Source organism: Pempheris klunzingeri, chromosome 12, assembly GCF_042242105.1.
Source record: "Pempheris klunzingeri isolate RE-2024b chromosome 12, fPemKlu1.hap1, whole genome shotgun sequence".
Taxonomy (NCBI): Eukaryota; Metazoa; Chordata; class Actinopteri; order Acropomatiformes; family Pempheridae; genus Pempheris; species Pempheris klunzingeri.
In genome coordinates, this window is record NC_092023.1 from 10970849 (window position 1) to 10987802 (window position 16954).

General features: G+C 41.5%; 1 protein-coding gene across 9 annotated transcripts in view; it reads right to left on the bottom strand.

The window, feature by feature from the left end:
• LOC139210698 (calcium/calmodulin-dependent protein kinase type II subunit gamma) overlaps window positions 1-16626 on the bottom strand; it is a 64725-nt gene extending 48099 nt beyond the window's left edge. For all 9 annotated transcript variants that reach the window (XM_070840825.1, XM_070840824.1, XM_070840820.1 and 6 more), the window contains exons 1-2: window positions 16449-16626; window positions 15162-15256 (exon numbers count right to left, since the gene is read on the bottom strand). In XM_070840825.1, coding sequence (XP_070696926.1) covers window positions 15162-15256; window positions 16449-16513 — 160 coding nt within the window. In that variant the 5' untranslated portion in view covers window positions 16514-16626. The remainder of the gene's footprint in view (window positions 1-15161; window positions 15257-16448) is intronic.
• Window positions 16627-16954: the final 328 nt, after the last annotated feature.

The window sequence follows — 16954 nt, forward strand, 5'->3', positions numbered from 1 at the left end:
TAATAATTGAAACAATAATGAGTTGCAGCCCTTAAAATCAAATCCTAACAATGTAATCAACATCTCAGTGAATGCTGCCAGGCTTAACACCTCTGTTTACAGCAGTACATACACACTGTGGATTTACTGCTGACCGTGCACACGCCAGCTAGCTAGTAAGTCAGTGCTGTTATGGGATAATCAAGACATTTGCTGGAGTACACAAGGCAGGGCTGGAAGAGGCTGTTTCTTAAATGAACTAAATTGGCCACACGACTGATTTTTCAGGTAATCCCAAACTTCAAGGTTATTATTGTCTGAGGAGAAAATAGAAATATCAAAAATATTGCATGGTTTTACTGCTTGGTTTTTATTAAAATTCCTTTAACTGACTAGGTTTATTCCATAAAATCCCCAATGTGTTGGAAATAAATGAATTATTTATGTGGGGCAGCAAGTAATGATTTTCTTGATGAACTGATTAATCATTTGCTCTATAAAACATCAAAAAACTGATATATTCATCCCAAATATTATAAAACACAATATGACATCATCAGATGTCTTTACTATAATGTATGACAAACAAAAGCAGCAATTTGTCACTTCTAAGAAACGTCTTTGCAGTTCCAGCAAAAAAAAAGGAGAGGAGTTGATTACTTTATTATTCTGTGTGGTATTTACTTGTTTAAAATTATTGTAAAATGTAACATTTCTGGGTTTGGATCATTGGTATAAAAAAGGGGAAAATTGCTTGAAAATTGACATGAAGGTTAATCAATCATCAAAAGAGTTGGCCATTAATTTTGTATGGATAAACAAATTGATTACTAGTTGCAGCTCTTTCACGTTTCATACACTGACATTTGACTGATATTTTAATAATGTAATCTCAAACTGATAACTGTATTTGCTTATGTTCTTAACATCAGCATTGGTAGAGCGGTAAAGTGAGTAGTAAGGCTACTCTTTCAGAGCCACTACACCTTTGTCCGGATTGTAAGCTTCTACTATTCGATAATCAGTTAACTATTCAAAGATTCTTCACATATTAACATCGCCGCTGCCGCCACATCCATCAGATAGAGTTTGTTCAAACATCGCTATATTGTTGTTTCTCAGTTAGTGGTAAATTTTTTCACCTTAATTGCTGAAATGAATTACTTACGGCACAATTACTCAACTTTGAGGTGCGGTGGAAACGCAAACACCATTAGCTCAACTTACAGTTTATGTGCAAACGCTTATTCTAATGAGTTTTAATTACAAGATATAAAAGGCAGTTGCTTCATTTGGGGGGCTTTCACTTTCAGGCTGATCCAGGCCTTAAGAGTTAACCTGACACCGTCTATGCAAAACATAAAATGCGCTTTTAAGACGATACCCAACAAATCTATTTAAGTGTTACCTGTAAGCATGCTAACATAATAAAGTTTAGCAGCTTAGGCTAATGGTGATTCCTTTTAAAAGGTAACTTTAAGTGACGGTAAGTGTTGGACAAGTAAAGATTACGACCATTTGGTGCATTAGATGAATGTCATTGGTTTCAATAGCACTCCATTCAATGGGAGAAGTTTTACTTTGAACTGTTGGATCAACAGGCCAACACCATCATCACCACAGGGAAAATATTTTGTATAAGTGTATTCTGGCGCTGTGCAGAATCCCTTTTCAACCTCAATTGTTCATTCAATTTGAACTGAGAAAATCCGGGCATTAGTACTGCACCATCATCTCATCATTTTTGCCCAGTGACCCCAAACTAATGTTCTTAGTTCTACTGTTCTTTTAAACCAATGGATCACAACAGAAAGCTGTACAGCACGTAAAAGTTTGTCAGTCCTTCCAATAGTGAAAGTGAAAACACTGACATCATAGCAGAAGTAATAACACCTCTAAACATAAACAGCAGCCACCTTCTGTGGTTTCATCCATTGCTACTGTACAAGTCCTGCTTTCCCCTCCTGTTATCTCAACTGCATTGCACTGAGGCTAAGCAAATACATCATGAGATTAAAAGGTAAATTAGATTCATCACAACTACTCTGCCAGTTCACCGTGCCACATGTCCTTAAGTGCATTTGAAAGCTTATCAGCATTAGAGCTGTGTGAGCTGTGAGCATGACCCTGTTTAAATCAGCAACTGTACAGAGTTCATTTGGTTTGGAGAATGCGAATACAGTTTCAGACATTGACGTGGCCCTGAGAGCTCAACGCACTGCGACAATGGAAAACACAAACGCAAAAGCTTAAAAAAGACAACAGCAGGAGGCATTCGTGTTGTGGATGATTTCGCATTTGGCTGTTGTTGCAGTGCGTTGAGCTCTCAGGGCCACTATACTGAGGTGATACAGTCATACAGTTTTATTTTGCTTAATTAAGAGGCAATACGTCTCATACGTCTCTACTCTTTCATCTTCACAGCCTAAATACTTTTATTTTGCCTGCTCCTCATCTCTGTTGTCAATCGTGAGTCCAACGACGTTATAGGAGTGCGATGCTAAACCAGTGGAGTACTCTTTTAGTGCTATGGAAATAAACATTATGCTTAATTTACCATGTTAACAACTTGACAACAGATCACTTACCCTTAATGTTTTTTACCTGGCTTTTATCAACAACCTACCATTATTTATTTGTGCCGGTCACACTTGGATACCAGCTTTTAGAGGAGAATGTAATATATGACGGCAGTGTTTCCAATACTGCATGCTAATTTTGCAGCTGAGATAAGCTAGTGGCCCGAGGAATGTTTAAAAAATTGTGTGGTGATGACACCCAAATTAGTACTAAGAATAGAACTGGAGGCAAACACTGGCACCTTTATTCCAGTACATAAATAACAGTGCCCGGGTTCCCAGCCTTGATGTGTCAGAGTGCAGCCTTGATCCTCCAGTGGTGATAACTAATCACTGATGAAAGGCTGTTCCCCGGAGACATGCTTCAACCCTGACAATGACCAGCTATGAGAGATGATCAAACACACACACAATCGGACTTATCTCTTGGTTATTCCCTGAGTGAAGGGATAATGACCTCCATTGTGCGCTTAGACTGCCAGTCGTTTTGGTAAGACATGAAGCGACACACATGAGCGCACAGCCACAGTACAACAAGAATTGAATACAACCAGTAAAGCTGTGCAAAGAGTGACAGCTGACACAGATCACGTCTGACAGCTGAGCAGTGATAGTTGTACAGTCTGTGCGAGTTAATCCCCCTCAAAAGCAAATGAAGACATTAGTTTCCTTTTGCCAATCAGTTTGCTGTGTGTGCCAAGACCAGTCTTAACACACAGGATCAGATGTTGTATGGGCTTGACTTGACAAAGTACAGTCTGCTTTGTGTAAGCAATGAGCTGTGTGTGTGTTCCTCTGAGGAGTGTGTTTTTTCCTCTATAGCTGCACAGGTCTGAATGGATTATTTTTTGCTACTATTTTTTCATCTAAATCTAGTTCTGCATCATTGGAAAATTGTGGCAGCTCATTTTGTAATTTTAATCCATTGGTGGTCAAGTGGAGGTTGTGCTTCACTCCTCTAAAGCCTTCGCAAAAAGTGTGTCAAGGCAGCAAACCCAGAATGGGATTGAGATTAGATTGTTAGAAGACTTTTATTATGAAAGGATGTTTTGATTGTAACCTTGGAAGCAAACACAAATGCACCAACTGTGCCAATGGAGTACCAATCAACAGGAGTAAACACTTCCACCAAATTATGTCAACTCCATTGAACAAATTTATTGGGATATTACAAACAGTTTTTAACGCTGAAGAGCATCTTTCAACAGGGATTATCAAATAATCTTAATTTGTTATAGAGCCTGCAAGCAGGTGTCAGTTGCTAAAGTCAAACTACTATTAAACAGACATCGCTGACAAGGCATCTCACAGAAAAGAGAACAATAAACGGTGTGTGTGTGTGTTATAGACTATGGGTGTGTGTTTGTGTGTGGCTGGACAAACATCCTGCTCTTGGGAAAACAGTAGCCTTGTGCAAAGAACCTTTAGTGTAAATGGAGATAAAGGTGAACAAAAGGTTAACAAATATTTACAAAGATCAGTGTATGTTCCATGTGTTTCTTTGCATTTGGAGCCAAATTGTGATGTCAGCGGGGTGTCTTAGCTCTGGTTATATTACACCTGGTTTGCATTCTGTTAAATGAACAGTCAAAAGCATACACCAATAAAATGATCAGATATGCAAAGTGACACATTGTGGACTGTAGCATGAATAAACAATAGCCACCTTTAAAAGGGAGATTACTGAGTGAATTGAGAGTGTAAGAGTGATGCGGTGAAAGAAGTTAACTGAGGCTCATAATAATACAGTATGCAGTATGAAATATCAAAATAAATGAAATATTAAGGCAACCATAACAGGCCAAAGTATTCAAACCCTCCATCCTGTGCAAGACCTGAAATATTTTCAAGTTGACTTGCTCCCACAACTCTAAGGGCTTCATATATTCATGCTCACCTATTCAATCTCCGATTCATGCTCCATATTAGCTTAGACACCTGAGTCTCTCACTTTTTACTTTTCAGCCCACCACTACTCCCCTCACCAACTATGAAATCATAAACCAAACAAATTTTATTTAAGTTTCAGTTATTTGGTGAATTGAATCCCTGAAGCTTAAAACGCATTTTCCTCCAATGACTGCTGTCAGATTAAAGCCAACAGAATCAAAGTATAAACAAAAAGTCAAATTTTTCTGAGACATTTTCTGCAAAACATCAACTTGTCTGATTGACAGCTGGGTGATCTGAAAAAGTCTCCTCAGGGTGAAGGACTTGCGATTTACATGGTGACTCCCGACTGCACTGTTACTCCTCAGAGTACATGACACCCAGTGAACAGGGTGACCAAGTTTGTGTAGTCTTGACTGGTGCGAAGAACAGGACGCATGTTACCATGGAGGCCAGCTGCTTGATTGACAGCATTACAGTGAGTGTGTGATCAGGAGTGCATTATCCCCCAGCATGTCTGAAGAGCCTGCAGAGCCACAGGCAGTGGCGTTCTAGTTATTACCTCGCTATCCCATTACTTCATTACCTTGTTGCTTCCTTCCTTCCTTTCCTCCTGAACTACTTCTTTCCTTACCACCTTATTTCCTTCCTTGCTATCTTACCTTCTCCTTTCCTTCCTTCCTTCCTTCCATGAAAACACCTGCAACATTCAACCCTTTCAAAAATCAGTTAAAACAGAAGAAAAATAGCTTTACATTTAGCTCTTTACATTTACATTTAGGGAATCTGTGCACATGCAAGACTTTAAGGTAAAAATGTTATGAGGTAAAGAGATAGAGAGAGAAAGAAATGTTAGAAATAGTAAAATTTGGAGGCGTCTTAGGTGAGAGCACTGCTAGTGTGGTGTGATCTCGTTGTCACACACACACACACACACACAGACACACACATTATTGCTGGATGCCTCTCCCATGTGTGTGCACTGCTTTATTGCCTTTTCAATCTTCCAACTGTCGCAATAAATAATCTCAATAAAAAACTTCTCTATTTAGAAGACAGCAGTGTTTCACTGTTCACTGTTCTTTCACTGTGTGTGTATGTATGTATCTGCTTATGTGGTTCTTGATTATTAACTCTGCAAAATGTCACAAAACACTGAAAAATGTCAATCACAGTTTCTCCAATGTGACATCTAAGGCACTACATACGAATTAAAGAAAAAAAAGAAACTGGTGACAGAGAGCTACTCAGAAGTGAGGAAGTTTCTTGCATGAGATAAAGGTTTATTCAAACTGTTGGAGCCAGAATACATCAGAAATTATAGTATGAGCATCTGCACACTCCTGTCTGCGTAATGTTTTTCAGTCAAGGGCGTTCTTCAAGCTCCACACGTGAACAAAATCTGCTGCCACTGTCAGAAACGGGACAGGCAAACAAGACCCCGTGAATGACTGACGTGACAGCAAGTGACAAGGGAGCACACACACACACACACACACGGATGGACACACACCTGAGACACTCTAATGTAATGTAATCTAGTGAAGTGTTGGCAGGCAGCCTTCCCTTTGAAACTTTCTAGTTTCCATAGAGCATCAGTTTTCAATGAATCCGCCGGTTATTTTCTCCTTTAATTGATTGTTTTGTTTATAGAATATCAGAAAATAGTAAAAAAAAATATCAAGATGATGTCTTCAAATTCTTTGTTTTATCTATCTGGTTTAGAGCATTGGTCAGAAAGTGAAATATTTCAACATGGGCATTTGGCACTTCTTATTATCTTCTGACATTTTACCAAAACAAACTAATTAGTTGCAGCCTTACTATTAGTATTTTATCTACATTTCCTATCATTAGCTGGAGAATCACTTTCTACTGACAAATCCCCTTGAAAGAAACAATCTCTATCAGCATCCCCTGTTCTTGTCCAGCACTGCATGACAAATGAAAATTTTATTCAAGTTGGCTCCCACATGATGCCATATGCTTCAGACAGGGGGGATAATGATGAGCCGATAGGGAAGAAAAAGAGGGCAAGATGAATATGACAGGAGGAGAGTCCTGGAAAAATACACTGAACCTCAGGACACACACACACACACACACACACAAAGCCTTGATAACAAACGAGGATGGTTTGCATGCTGTGTGAAGTCCGTGCATGTGTTACAATCCACTATTTCTGCTTTGGAGCATATATCCCTGACCATCTCACTTTCTCTTTCCATATCTACATCTTTTTCTTTCCATATAGTGATTCGTTCCCTCTCTCCTTCTCATCAAATATTCACAGTTGGACCCATTAAACATTCACCGCACAGCGCTGCTACGTTTATCTGCCCTCCACCAATCAGCCTCCAGCAAGTGCACTAGAAGCCCACCAAAAGCCTGAACACACACACATACATACACACACACGCGTTGTGTACTTGAATGGTCTGCGATGGGGCAGCTTTCCAGAGAGGGGAGAGGGGAGAAGATGACTAGAAAGAGGGGGGAAGAAATGGCAAAAGAGCGAAAGATGCAAAAAAGGAAGGGAATGGTGGCTGAAGGAGCAATAAGACACGTGAAAGAAAATTAGATGAAGAAAAGAAGCAAAGAAAAGCCGTCTGACGGTCCACTCTTCAGCTCTGGTCTATGTTCAGTGCGAGCTGAGCAGCCTTGCACCTCAATAATTCAACAGTGGGACGAGTGCCGCCAGCCTCCCCCTCTTCCTCCTTCTCTCTTTCCCTGACATCACAAGGCCTTACCTAATAACAGGGTAAAAATACACTCACTTCGCTGTGCGACACAATGCGTGACACATAATTGTAGCTAAAAATAACATTAAACACTGTTGAGATGGATCATACTGTCAACAGTGTTTCCTTTGGGTGTTGTGGAGCGTCTACACAGAAAGAGTTTCAGCCACATCGTCCGTCTCGAGCGCGCCTGATGCACTCATATTTAAATCGATCCGCGTTTCACTCGCTCTATACACTGGTGAACGCAACCCGACGCATATTTTTACGCTTCAAGTCTATTTTCTTCCGTTTTACACACATAACCACAGTAATTGTGTATTGGGCTCCAAGTGTTGCCAAAACGTGGGTGACCTACATTCAATACTGTGCCTGAATTCAATTAACTGCTGAGAAATGCAGCAAATATTCATATTTGAGAAGCTGAAACCACAGAGTTTTAGGCATTTTTGACTGAAACCATTCACTGGTTATCAATACAGTTGCCTTTTTTTTTATTCATGGACAAACCTTTCAGCTCTAAGTAACAAGTAACACAATCAAAAACGGCACGACACTGACCCAAAGGTATTACAGACGGATGGGCACTTTGCTTAAGAGTGCCAACTTGTGCAAAGCCAAACGAAGGGACAAATTTATCAAAGCCATGATCACAGCATGCATATATCCCCCATGCGTAGGCATCATTTCAGCCCTGCTCTTTCAATCATGTGCCTTAAATCTACTGGTACTCTAGTCATGTCGTAAGCTGCAAAAGAACAGGTCCGATGTGCTACCTGAAACAGATAAATATTGTGTTTGGAACTAGAGATGGATACAATACCACTAATCCTGGGTCTCCCAAGCGGGTATGTGACATCAAACAAGACATTGTGCTTTATTCTTACTTATGCAGCATTTTATTGCAGCGGATTAATGACAAAGTACCAACTAATAAAGGCTGGCAGAGAGTGCTATTTCATTTAGTGCCTGTAGAGTAGCTTACACGCTTGTTACACTCAAATAAAAAGACCAATTCTATATAATTTGGGATCCCAACCTGAACCACATAGAGCCTGGTGTCTATACCATCATGCTGCAGGGATACCTCTGGTGTTGTGTGTATGAATCTGAGCTGGTGTGTAGATTTCAAAATGTAAAACTAATAAATAATTAAAAAAAAAAAAAAATGTTGTCAAAAAAGATTAAAGACATGAGGGCCACTAATGGCCAGTAACCACTAAAGTCAAATCTAAAGCTGAAACGATTAGCTGATCAATTGACCCTTAATTAACCGGCCATGTTCAGACAGGCATTAACTGAGTGACACACCCCATCGTCAGTCTTCATTTCAATGGGATCACTGACTTAATGAAGTTCCAGTACAAAAGTTGAACCAGAGTCAACTTTTGCAGCAATACAGTGCAGTGTGTCATCCAGTCAATCAAATATGTACCAACAAACATTCCCTGTTGATAGTTCAGAAAGTGAACGACCCAGTTCTAATGTTTGCAACTGTGGCAAAGAGAGCACGATGATTGTCACTGTGATAAATTTGAGTTGCAAAACCTGTCACATATTCCTATAAACTACAGGAACTGTTACTCATGTATACATTATTAAAACCAGCTTTCCTGGGTTGTAGTTCATCCCCTTACTGGTTCCATCAACACAATCCTTTGAGTTTTTTTTTTAAAGATTTTCTTCAAAATTTCCCATGTGACTCAGTGTTGTTGTCACTAGTGTCCATTTTGTTTCATTTACCAGAACATGTATTAGAAGATTTACTGCAACACCATTAGTGGATGCAGTAAAAGTACAAGACTGGTGATGATGACAGTGAGCTCCATAAATGGAAAGCTGCGGACGGAAGCTGAGTGGGCAAGAGCAAATGCTGACTTGCTAATATACATGTAGATTTGCAAGGTTTGGGTTTTACACAATGAGATGAGCTACTGTAATGAACCTACTGTCAGGACAGAGATATGAAAATATCTACCAAACTTCCCTTTATTGTATTCTTAAAAATCGAACCACTGACGTCTGGTACTTTATCTTTCTACAAATGGATTCAAGAGACATGAGATGTAGAGAAGTCATGGCTCATCTCAAAAGTCAGTGAAAGGAGAACACTTGATCTCTTTTCATCATAAAAGCATGTGAGAGCTCTCGACCACTAAAGCAAAAGTAACAGCTCATGAGCACACTTCCCTCCTTGACTTCTGCTTCCCATGATTTTTATCAGATAGTCACTGCTGCCTCAGGCTAACAATAACTGTGATTATCTACTTCTGTAAACTGATGCTAGAATCACTTGTGAAATGCACTATTACAGTGTCAGTGTCACAGTATTGGACAGCAAGAACATTTACACATCTGAGTGGCCGCTATTCAAAACATAAAAAAAAACAAAACAGGGGTTTATCTGCCGGACGATTTCTTGGCTCTGAGCGGTTGCCAAGCAACCTGCTTAAACTCCAGGAAGTTACTGTGACTGGCCAAGAAATAAACTCCAGTAAAATGGGAAATTGTTATTTTTACACTTGCATTTTTGTACAGATTGAAAAAGAAAATCATATGTGATATGACGTGTTAATTACTGAGGTTTAGAGATGCTGGAAGATTTTAACTTCACACTAGCCGTTTCCCCCTGTTTCCAGTCTTTATGCTAGGCTAATCTAACTAGCTTCTCATCTGACTCCCAAAATGTTGATCTGGTTTTTGAGATGAAAATCAATTTGTGAATAAATGATTCCACTGTGACACCCGTCAGTACAGTATAAACTAAGCTTTGCATATCATAGTCAAATACAGCATATTTATGGAGTGTGTGCCTGTGGTAGTTTTCTGTCCTCAATGCTTCTGCTTTTTCTGTTTCCTTTTGCATCATGGGTGCAGTTGTGCACACCTTTCCCTATGTTATATGTTCATTTTATAACCTTTAAATGTGATCTGTAAATCTTTTTTGTAGAATACTTCATTCATAAACTGAAATTACCTTTGGTTCTAAAAGATGCAATACTATCACGGTATACAACAGGTACTACATGTAATGTTTTCTTAACAATGTGTGCGTCTTTGTCGATGCACACGTGTGTAAATGTCAGTGGAAGTGACAGACCACGTGTGCATGTGCGAGTATCCGCTTGAGCGAATGCGTGTGACGCCACATGACCCAGCCATAATCGCTGACCTCACCGCCAGCCAATGTGCCCTCCCTGAGCCACGGAGAATAGGGCTTAATCCCACCTACGCACACACACACAACCACAAAGAAACACACAACTCATAAGTACAAGCGATAGTCCAACATTCCCCAGACATCAAACCACCAAAGCCGATAAACTGTACCTTCAGTGTTTGCAAACACTAAGAAGAAACACACAAACAGAGATCAGACTAAACATGTACAGTATGTGTGGATCTGTTAACTTGCAGTGGTACAAAGTGCCAAAGAGCAAGGTGCTGAACCTCCAACTGCCAGCAGCAGAGCTGTGTGTGTGTGTGTGTGTGTGTGTGTGTGTGTGTGTGTGTGTGTGTGTGTGTGTGTGTGTGTGTGTGTGTGTGTGTGTGTGTGTGTGTGTGTGTGCGCGCGCTGGGCGGCCCTGACGCATTAACGTTTGTCTGGTCATGGAGACAACTGAATAAATGAAGACATGCATTTGATTACGGTTGTGTCTCGACCACATATTCATTTCATTATCGATAACTGAGCGGGGTGTTTCTGATTCAGCTCAGCTGGTGGCAATGATTGATCAATCATCATATCATATGCTTGCTTTGTGGTAACCGATCAGTGGTCTATTTCACAAAAGCAATTTGTGAGCACTGCCTACATACAGATGGTGGCCGCATCCTGTTTCACACAAGTCACTGGTGCTCATAAATTGCTGATACATTTGTCCCACAGGGTTCCCGCATGTTCATGCATGGGTCACAAGTACAGTGTTTGTTTTGTTTAGTGAAAGATGTTAAAATCAACGTGAGATATTGCAAATCGTGCACTGCATTGAAATTTGGCAAATGGACCACAGAGCAGCATTGTCACACTTTAAGGGGAAAAAAATAAAACTTTCTGCCTTTTTACAACTACAGAAAAGTTTCATAACTTAACAGCTGATCAGATCCTGGGCTGAAGTTAAACGGAAGAAACTGTGATCAATGTTTCCAGCTGACTGTGTATTCTCAGCTCTGTGACTCAAATGAAACGAAGCACATACTATGGACTTCAGAAAACTGTGTGCATGCAAAACTATGGAAAGTATGGTTGGTCAAAGTTGTACCAAGTGACGTTTTCTAATCTGTGATGGATGTTCACAGTGGAGGCTTTGGGTAATAATTGTAAAAGTTTGTCTTTGTTTTCCACTCCAAAACCATCTGGCTAGCCTGCAGGCTTTGTTTGAAACCTGTCAGATCATCGGACTGCTCGTTCTTCTTGCTTCAGCTGACTTCTTTGCAATGTTGCTACATTCCCAGAACTCAGCAATTAACTTGGCGAGCAGAGTGCTATCATGACCTAAACAAACAAGGGCCAAAACTATGAAAATAACACTGAAGTTGTAATAAAACAGAATCATTCTTTAACACAAAGGTGCCATAGTTCTCCTTCCCTTTCTATCAGCTCTATAGGCATGGTGTGTGTGTGTGTGGTTAAGAAAAGTGTGTTTGAGCAAACACAGCACCGACATAGTTAAAGTCGCTGCTCACTATAGGATAGACTAATGTGTGTGTATTTCACAATGTGAAACTGTATACAGACAGGCTTTGTACTAGGGCTGAACAATATGGGAAAATAATCTAATTTAAACCATTACTGCGATTGTGATACAGTAAGTTCCTTATCCTCTGTATTATTCACTACACACAAGAAATAAATCATTCTATAGTGTGAACAACACAACACTGAATATATTCAACACATGACCTGCTCTATCTCATATGCCAAGCCAACGTGTCAAGATGAAATGAGATGAAGTTGTGCAAGCGTTAATAGAAAGAACATAACTTTATTTAGCTACTGAATTGTAAAATCAATCGAATTGTAAAACCTTCAGTCAGAAGAATATTGGTAACTTCAGTTCTTGTAAACATGTAATGTAATCATGACTTAACTTTTCAGTAAAATCTGAAAAAAAACCAAAAAAAAACGTGTGAACATTGTGTGATCTCCATTCAGTTACAGTAACAAATCACATGAACTAAAGTGCAGTCATTTCAGTCAGCGATCTCTGCCAGGAGGTAGGGAACCTGGTTTTTAGCCATGGAATCGTCAATGTGCTGCCTTACGATGCTTATTTAGATGAAAACATTTGTAGCGTTGCCTCGTGTTGTAGCTTCAGTAGCAATAAATGTTCTGCACAACGCCTGACGGTCCAGCATCTTCTCAAACGCAAAACAGGTGCAGACAACCAGCGAACTATTCCTCTGGTGCTAAGGTCACCTCCTGCTCTTTAGTGTTTGGTAGTAGTACTGCTAGCATCAAGGCCTGCGTGTGGTGTTTTCAATGTGGTTTTGTTCATCTGCTCTCACTCACACGTCACTTGGAGCACAGCACAGTGTGTATGCACATGACCCACAGGGCCAACCTGCTGGTGTCTTAGATTGTGTAGCGTAAAAAAACATTTTTTTTATTCGCAGCTTTTGCGATTTGAAAATTGCATTCCATTACATCACAACGGCAGTCCAAATTTGATGAATTGTTCAGCCCGACCTTGTACACAGAAAGTGTGACAAACGTTAAGTAGGTGAGAAAAAATGTGTTTGTGCTTTCAGTGAGAAAAGAGCAGTCGATGTGTGTGTGTATGTTTTTGTGAGATTTGTGACCACGACACACGCACACACCTCGGTCTCTCTGCCAGACAGCCTATGGGATGAAGAGTTTCACCCCTGCTGTTGCCGGGTTACTGGCACCAGACCACTGCCAACACAGCCCTCCACACAATACACGCACACACACTTGATGAAATCGCCTGGTGAGAAGGGTCTCTACGATCTTTCCTCAAATCAATCTTTTGTTTACAGAAAAGGGCGGGAGGGGAAGAGAGAGGGGAGAACACAGCATAAAAAGGAAGGAAACTGACAGGGGTGGGGGAGTCTGAGAGAGACGTAGAAAGAAAGGCTGAGAGGCAGAGGGGGAGGCAGAGCAATTCAGTCTGCATCCCTTGGGAAGAGAGCAGCCCAATCAGTCCAGAAGCTGGCCCTGATCTGCAATTCATATCATCACTCAACCTTTGGTGGCCTGGTCTGACAAACATGGAGCACACGCAGAGTCTGCGACGTGCTCACACAGCAACACGAGAAGAGATACGGTGAACGATCAACGGCGAGCATGGCGAGGAAAAGGCAAGCACGTGTGACAACCAAAACAATTAACAGACAAAAATGCTTGGATGCAGCTACGTGGCAGAAGGAATGACACGCACACAGCGAAACGGGCAGACTAATGACAGGGACAACAAATCTGCCACAAACACTCAAGCACAGGTGGTGGTATTTCAACATGTGCTAAACTGCAGCATGTAAACACACACACAGAGTAACTGCACAGCAAACGTCATAAAACTGAACTGTCTGCACTGCACTGTAGGATAATAACTGAGATGTGGAAACACGGCAACATCACCACAGCAAAGTCTGACGGGTCAAGACACCCGAGCACTTGGATTATCAAACAGGAGTTTTTTCCAAATGAGCTAAAACACTTTGTTTAGACATAAAAACAAAGGAGAATAACTAAAACGCTGGTAATATGACTGCCAGTCCTTATCCTAAATTCACACTACCATTCAAATGTTTGAATTGTGATGATCTGTTCAAACTCTAAATTGTAACTGTATATGCAAAACCTTGTTCTCCAGCGGGAGGCATTTCCAACATGCACACAAAAACTTTGTAATGTAAACTTGTCACTCGAGTGAAGCAGCGGGGACACTGTTTACGGACAAAATATGGAACACTGACGTAGTTTCACCTGATGTAGTTTATACATGTGCTCAAAAAGCAGGTAAAACGGGACAAAGCTCGGGCAGGATTGTAAGCAAAGAGCTGCTGGGGGCAAGCGTGGTCCACAGCAGTCCAAAAAAATTATTCAGCATTTTATCAGATGCCTTTGTCATTATCTTCTATTAATGATCTTGCAGTTTGGGATTAGCTACATGGGGTGCATTCAAATGAATTTGAACTTCTTGTTTGTTGTGTTGTACATAATGGAGTCGGGAGATGTGCTTTCCATGTACCTGAATTTGGAAATAAGAATTGTAACTTAGGAAATATTTTTAAAAAATCAATTCTTTGGTGCAGTGGATTGAACATTCAACATTCCCACCCATCAAAACAGGAGTAAGTGTTGATAAGTGACCTGTGTTGTCACTTATTATTCTGAAAAATGGAGGCTTAGCTCTGTGACTCGAATGCACGATACCGTGAGAGGGGCACACACACGGAGCTGAGGGGAAACTGTGTGCACTCACAACTACGGTAAGCACAGTAGGTCAAAGTGGAAGCAGGAAGTCTGTCTGTACATTTGGCTTAACGGGGGGTTTCTGTCTCACTGCTATTGTCGTTTCTTTCTTTATGTGACTTCTGCTTTGCAATGTTGCAGAGTTCCCACATTTCCTTGTTGTAAACCTTTATGTCTCTGTAAGAGTTATAGATATTCATGGATAAAAGGTCACACTGGTGCACATGCAGTCATTTGCAGGAGCCCAACAGTAACCACACCAGACCGAAACAACAGCCAAAGCCCACTGAATCTCACTGCGCGACCTAAACCGCAGCGGCCCAGCTCTGCCAAGTGGCCTCCAGCTTTTCAGGAATCTCAGGACGGAGATTCTTGGATCGCTGCTCTTAAGGAAATTAACTAACAAACCTTCAGTTCAACTGACTTCACTGAGCAAACACATCAGCTTACTGCGGCCAGCTTTCAGTTTGCATCAACTCATGCTGCTCCTCGAGTGTGATGCGGAGTTACACAAAGGATATCTGCTGCTCTTACCTCTGGCCGAGAGCTTTTTCGTGTTAATAATTTTAGCAGCATACTCCTGGCCCGTGGACTTCTTGACGCATCTGCGAACAACTGAGAAGGCACCCCTGGAGCAGAAGAAATCGATAACCCAGATGAGAAATCAGTGAATGCACTTCAAACATTACAAAACTCTCCGTTACATTCGTGCGCCACTGGGGAAAGCGTGCTGAACTTGTCACACACTGAAGGCATTAATCACACACACCTAAAAGAGAGGGGAAAGGGAGCCGCATGCATAATTAATACAGTCTGATATTCTGAGTATGAGATGTGAGAAGAGGTCTTGGCTACCAGTGCATGTTTCAGTGTGAAAGGACCCTGTCATTAGCTCTCAGGGAGAAACGTGAGAAGGGCTACAGGAGGACAGAATTGCCATTTAACCGTGTGTCCTCTCAGCCTCAGTTTGCGCACAGACGCCCCCTTTAAACTCACGCCGTCGGATGTATGGGTGAGGTGGAGCGGCTCTATTAGCCACACGCAGAGATTAGATGTTACAAAGTGGCTTTGTAGCCTGGATACACACTGTAACCGATGAGTCCTCTCATGTTTTAATCCTGAATGCAGCAGCGGGGGCAGCCAAAATGTGCACCCGCCACAGTCTCATTTGCACCACTGCCTTGCCATTTTTTTTTTTTTTTTTTTTTTTTTTTAGGGGCTTGACATATACAGTAGCCTTGCAGCGTGCTGCTTAGAAATGCACAAAAACAGAGACAGATGAATGACTGAACAGGAGCCCGTGGATGCCACCGCGCAACGGCGAGTTTTTCGACGCGCGCAACCTGCGTATAAATTGACAAACAAGTTGGTGCCCTGCGCGGGTGTTTCACACCTTTTTCTGTGGCAAAGAGAGACACGGCGGTGCGATACACCTTTAAATACGCGTTCAGGATTAAATGCGAGCCTGTGTAGTGCGAGCATGAACCTGCCTGCAGCTTATTGTCGCTAAGGTGGCTCTCCAATCCCTTCCCTGGTTTTTTTCTTTTCTTTTCTTTTTCTTATCTCTCTTTTTTTTTTTTGACAGCCCCTCTCCTGCCTTGTCAACACTGAAGTAAACGCGCACAATAGCAGCGGCGGGAGAGGGGAGAAAAACGTGCAAACACACACACACACACACACACACACACACACACACACACACACACACACACACACACACACACACACAGAAGAGAGAAAGAGAGAAACACACACACACACAGACTGAATGCAACAAGAGCAGCAGCAGCAGCAGCAGCAGCGGTGGTGACGGTCTCTTACTTTCCGAGTTCCTCGTACAGCTGATATTCGTCTGTGAATCTGGTCGAGGTTACAACTGTAGCCATGTTGACTCAAGTGGAGGGGAGAGGGGGGGAGTCGCCTCGCGCCTCGGTGGCCGCCTCGCGCAGGTTTCGGGAGGAGAACTAGTGAAGGCAGAGAGGGGGAAGACAGGCTCGAGCTGAGAGAGAGGAGCAGGGAGTGGGAGGGGGGAGGAGAGAGGGGAGCAGAGCTGTAGTAACCGAGATCCTCTATTAGGAGGATGAGTCACTCTGTGTTTTGTTAGTTGTTGTTTTTTTTAAAAGGAAAAGTTTATCCTTGGACATTTTCTGTTTTTTTAATCTAATATCTGATGGTTGCTCATGTGCTTGAATCCTTAATTTTGAATTCCTGAATCGCTTCAGGAATTGTTTCAATCTCTCTTAATCAAAGAGTTTGGTCTAGACCTGCTCTTTCTGGAATGCGTCTCGCCATATAAATAAAGACTGATTGATTGATTGATTGAATTC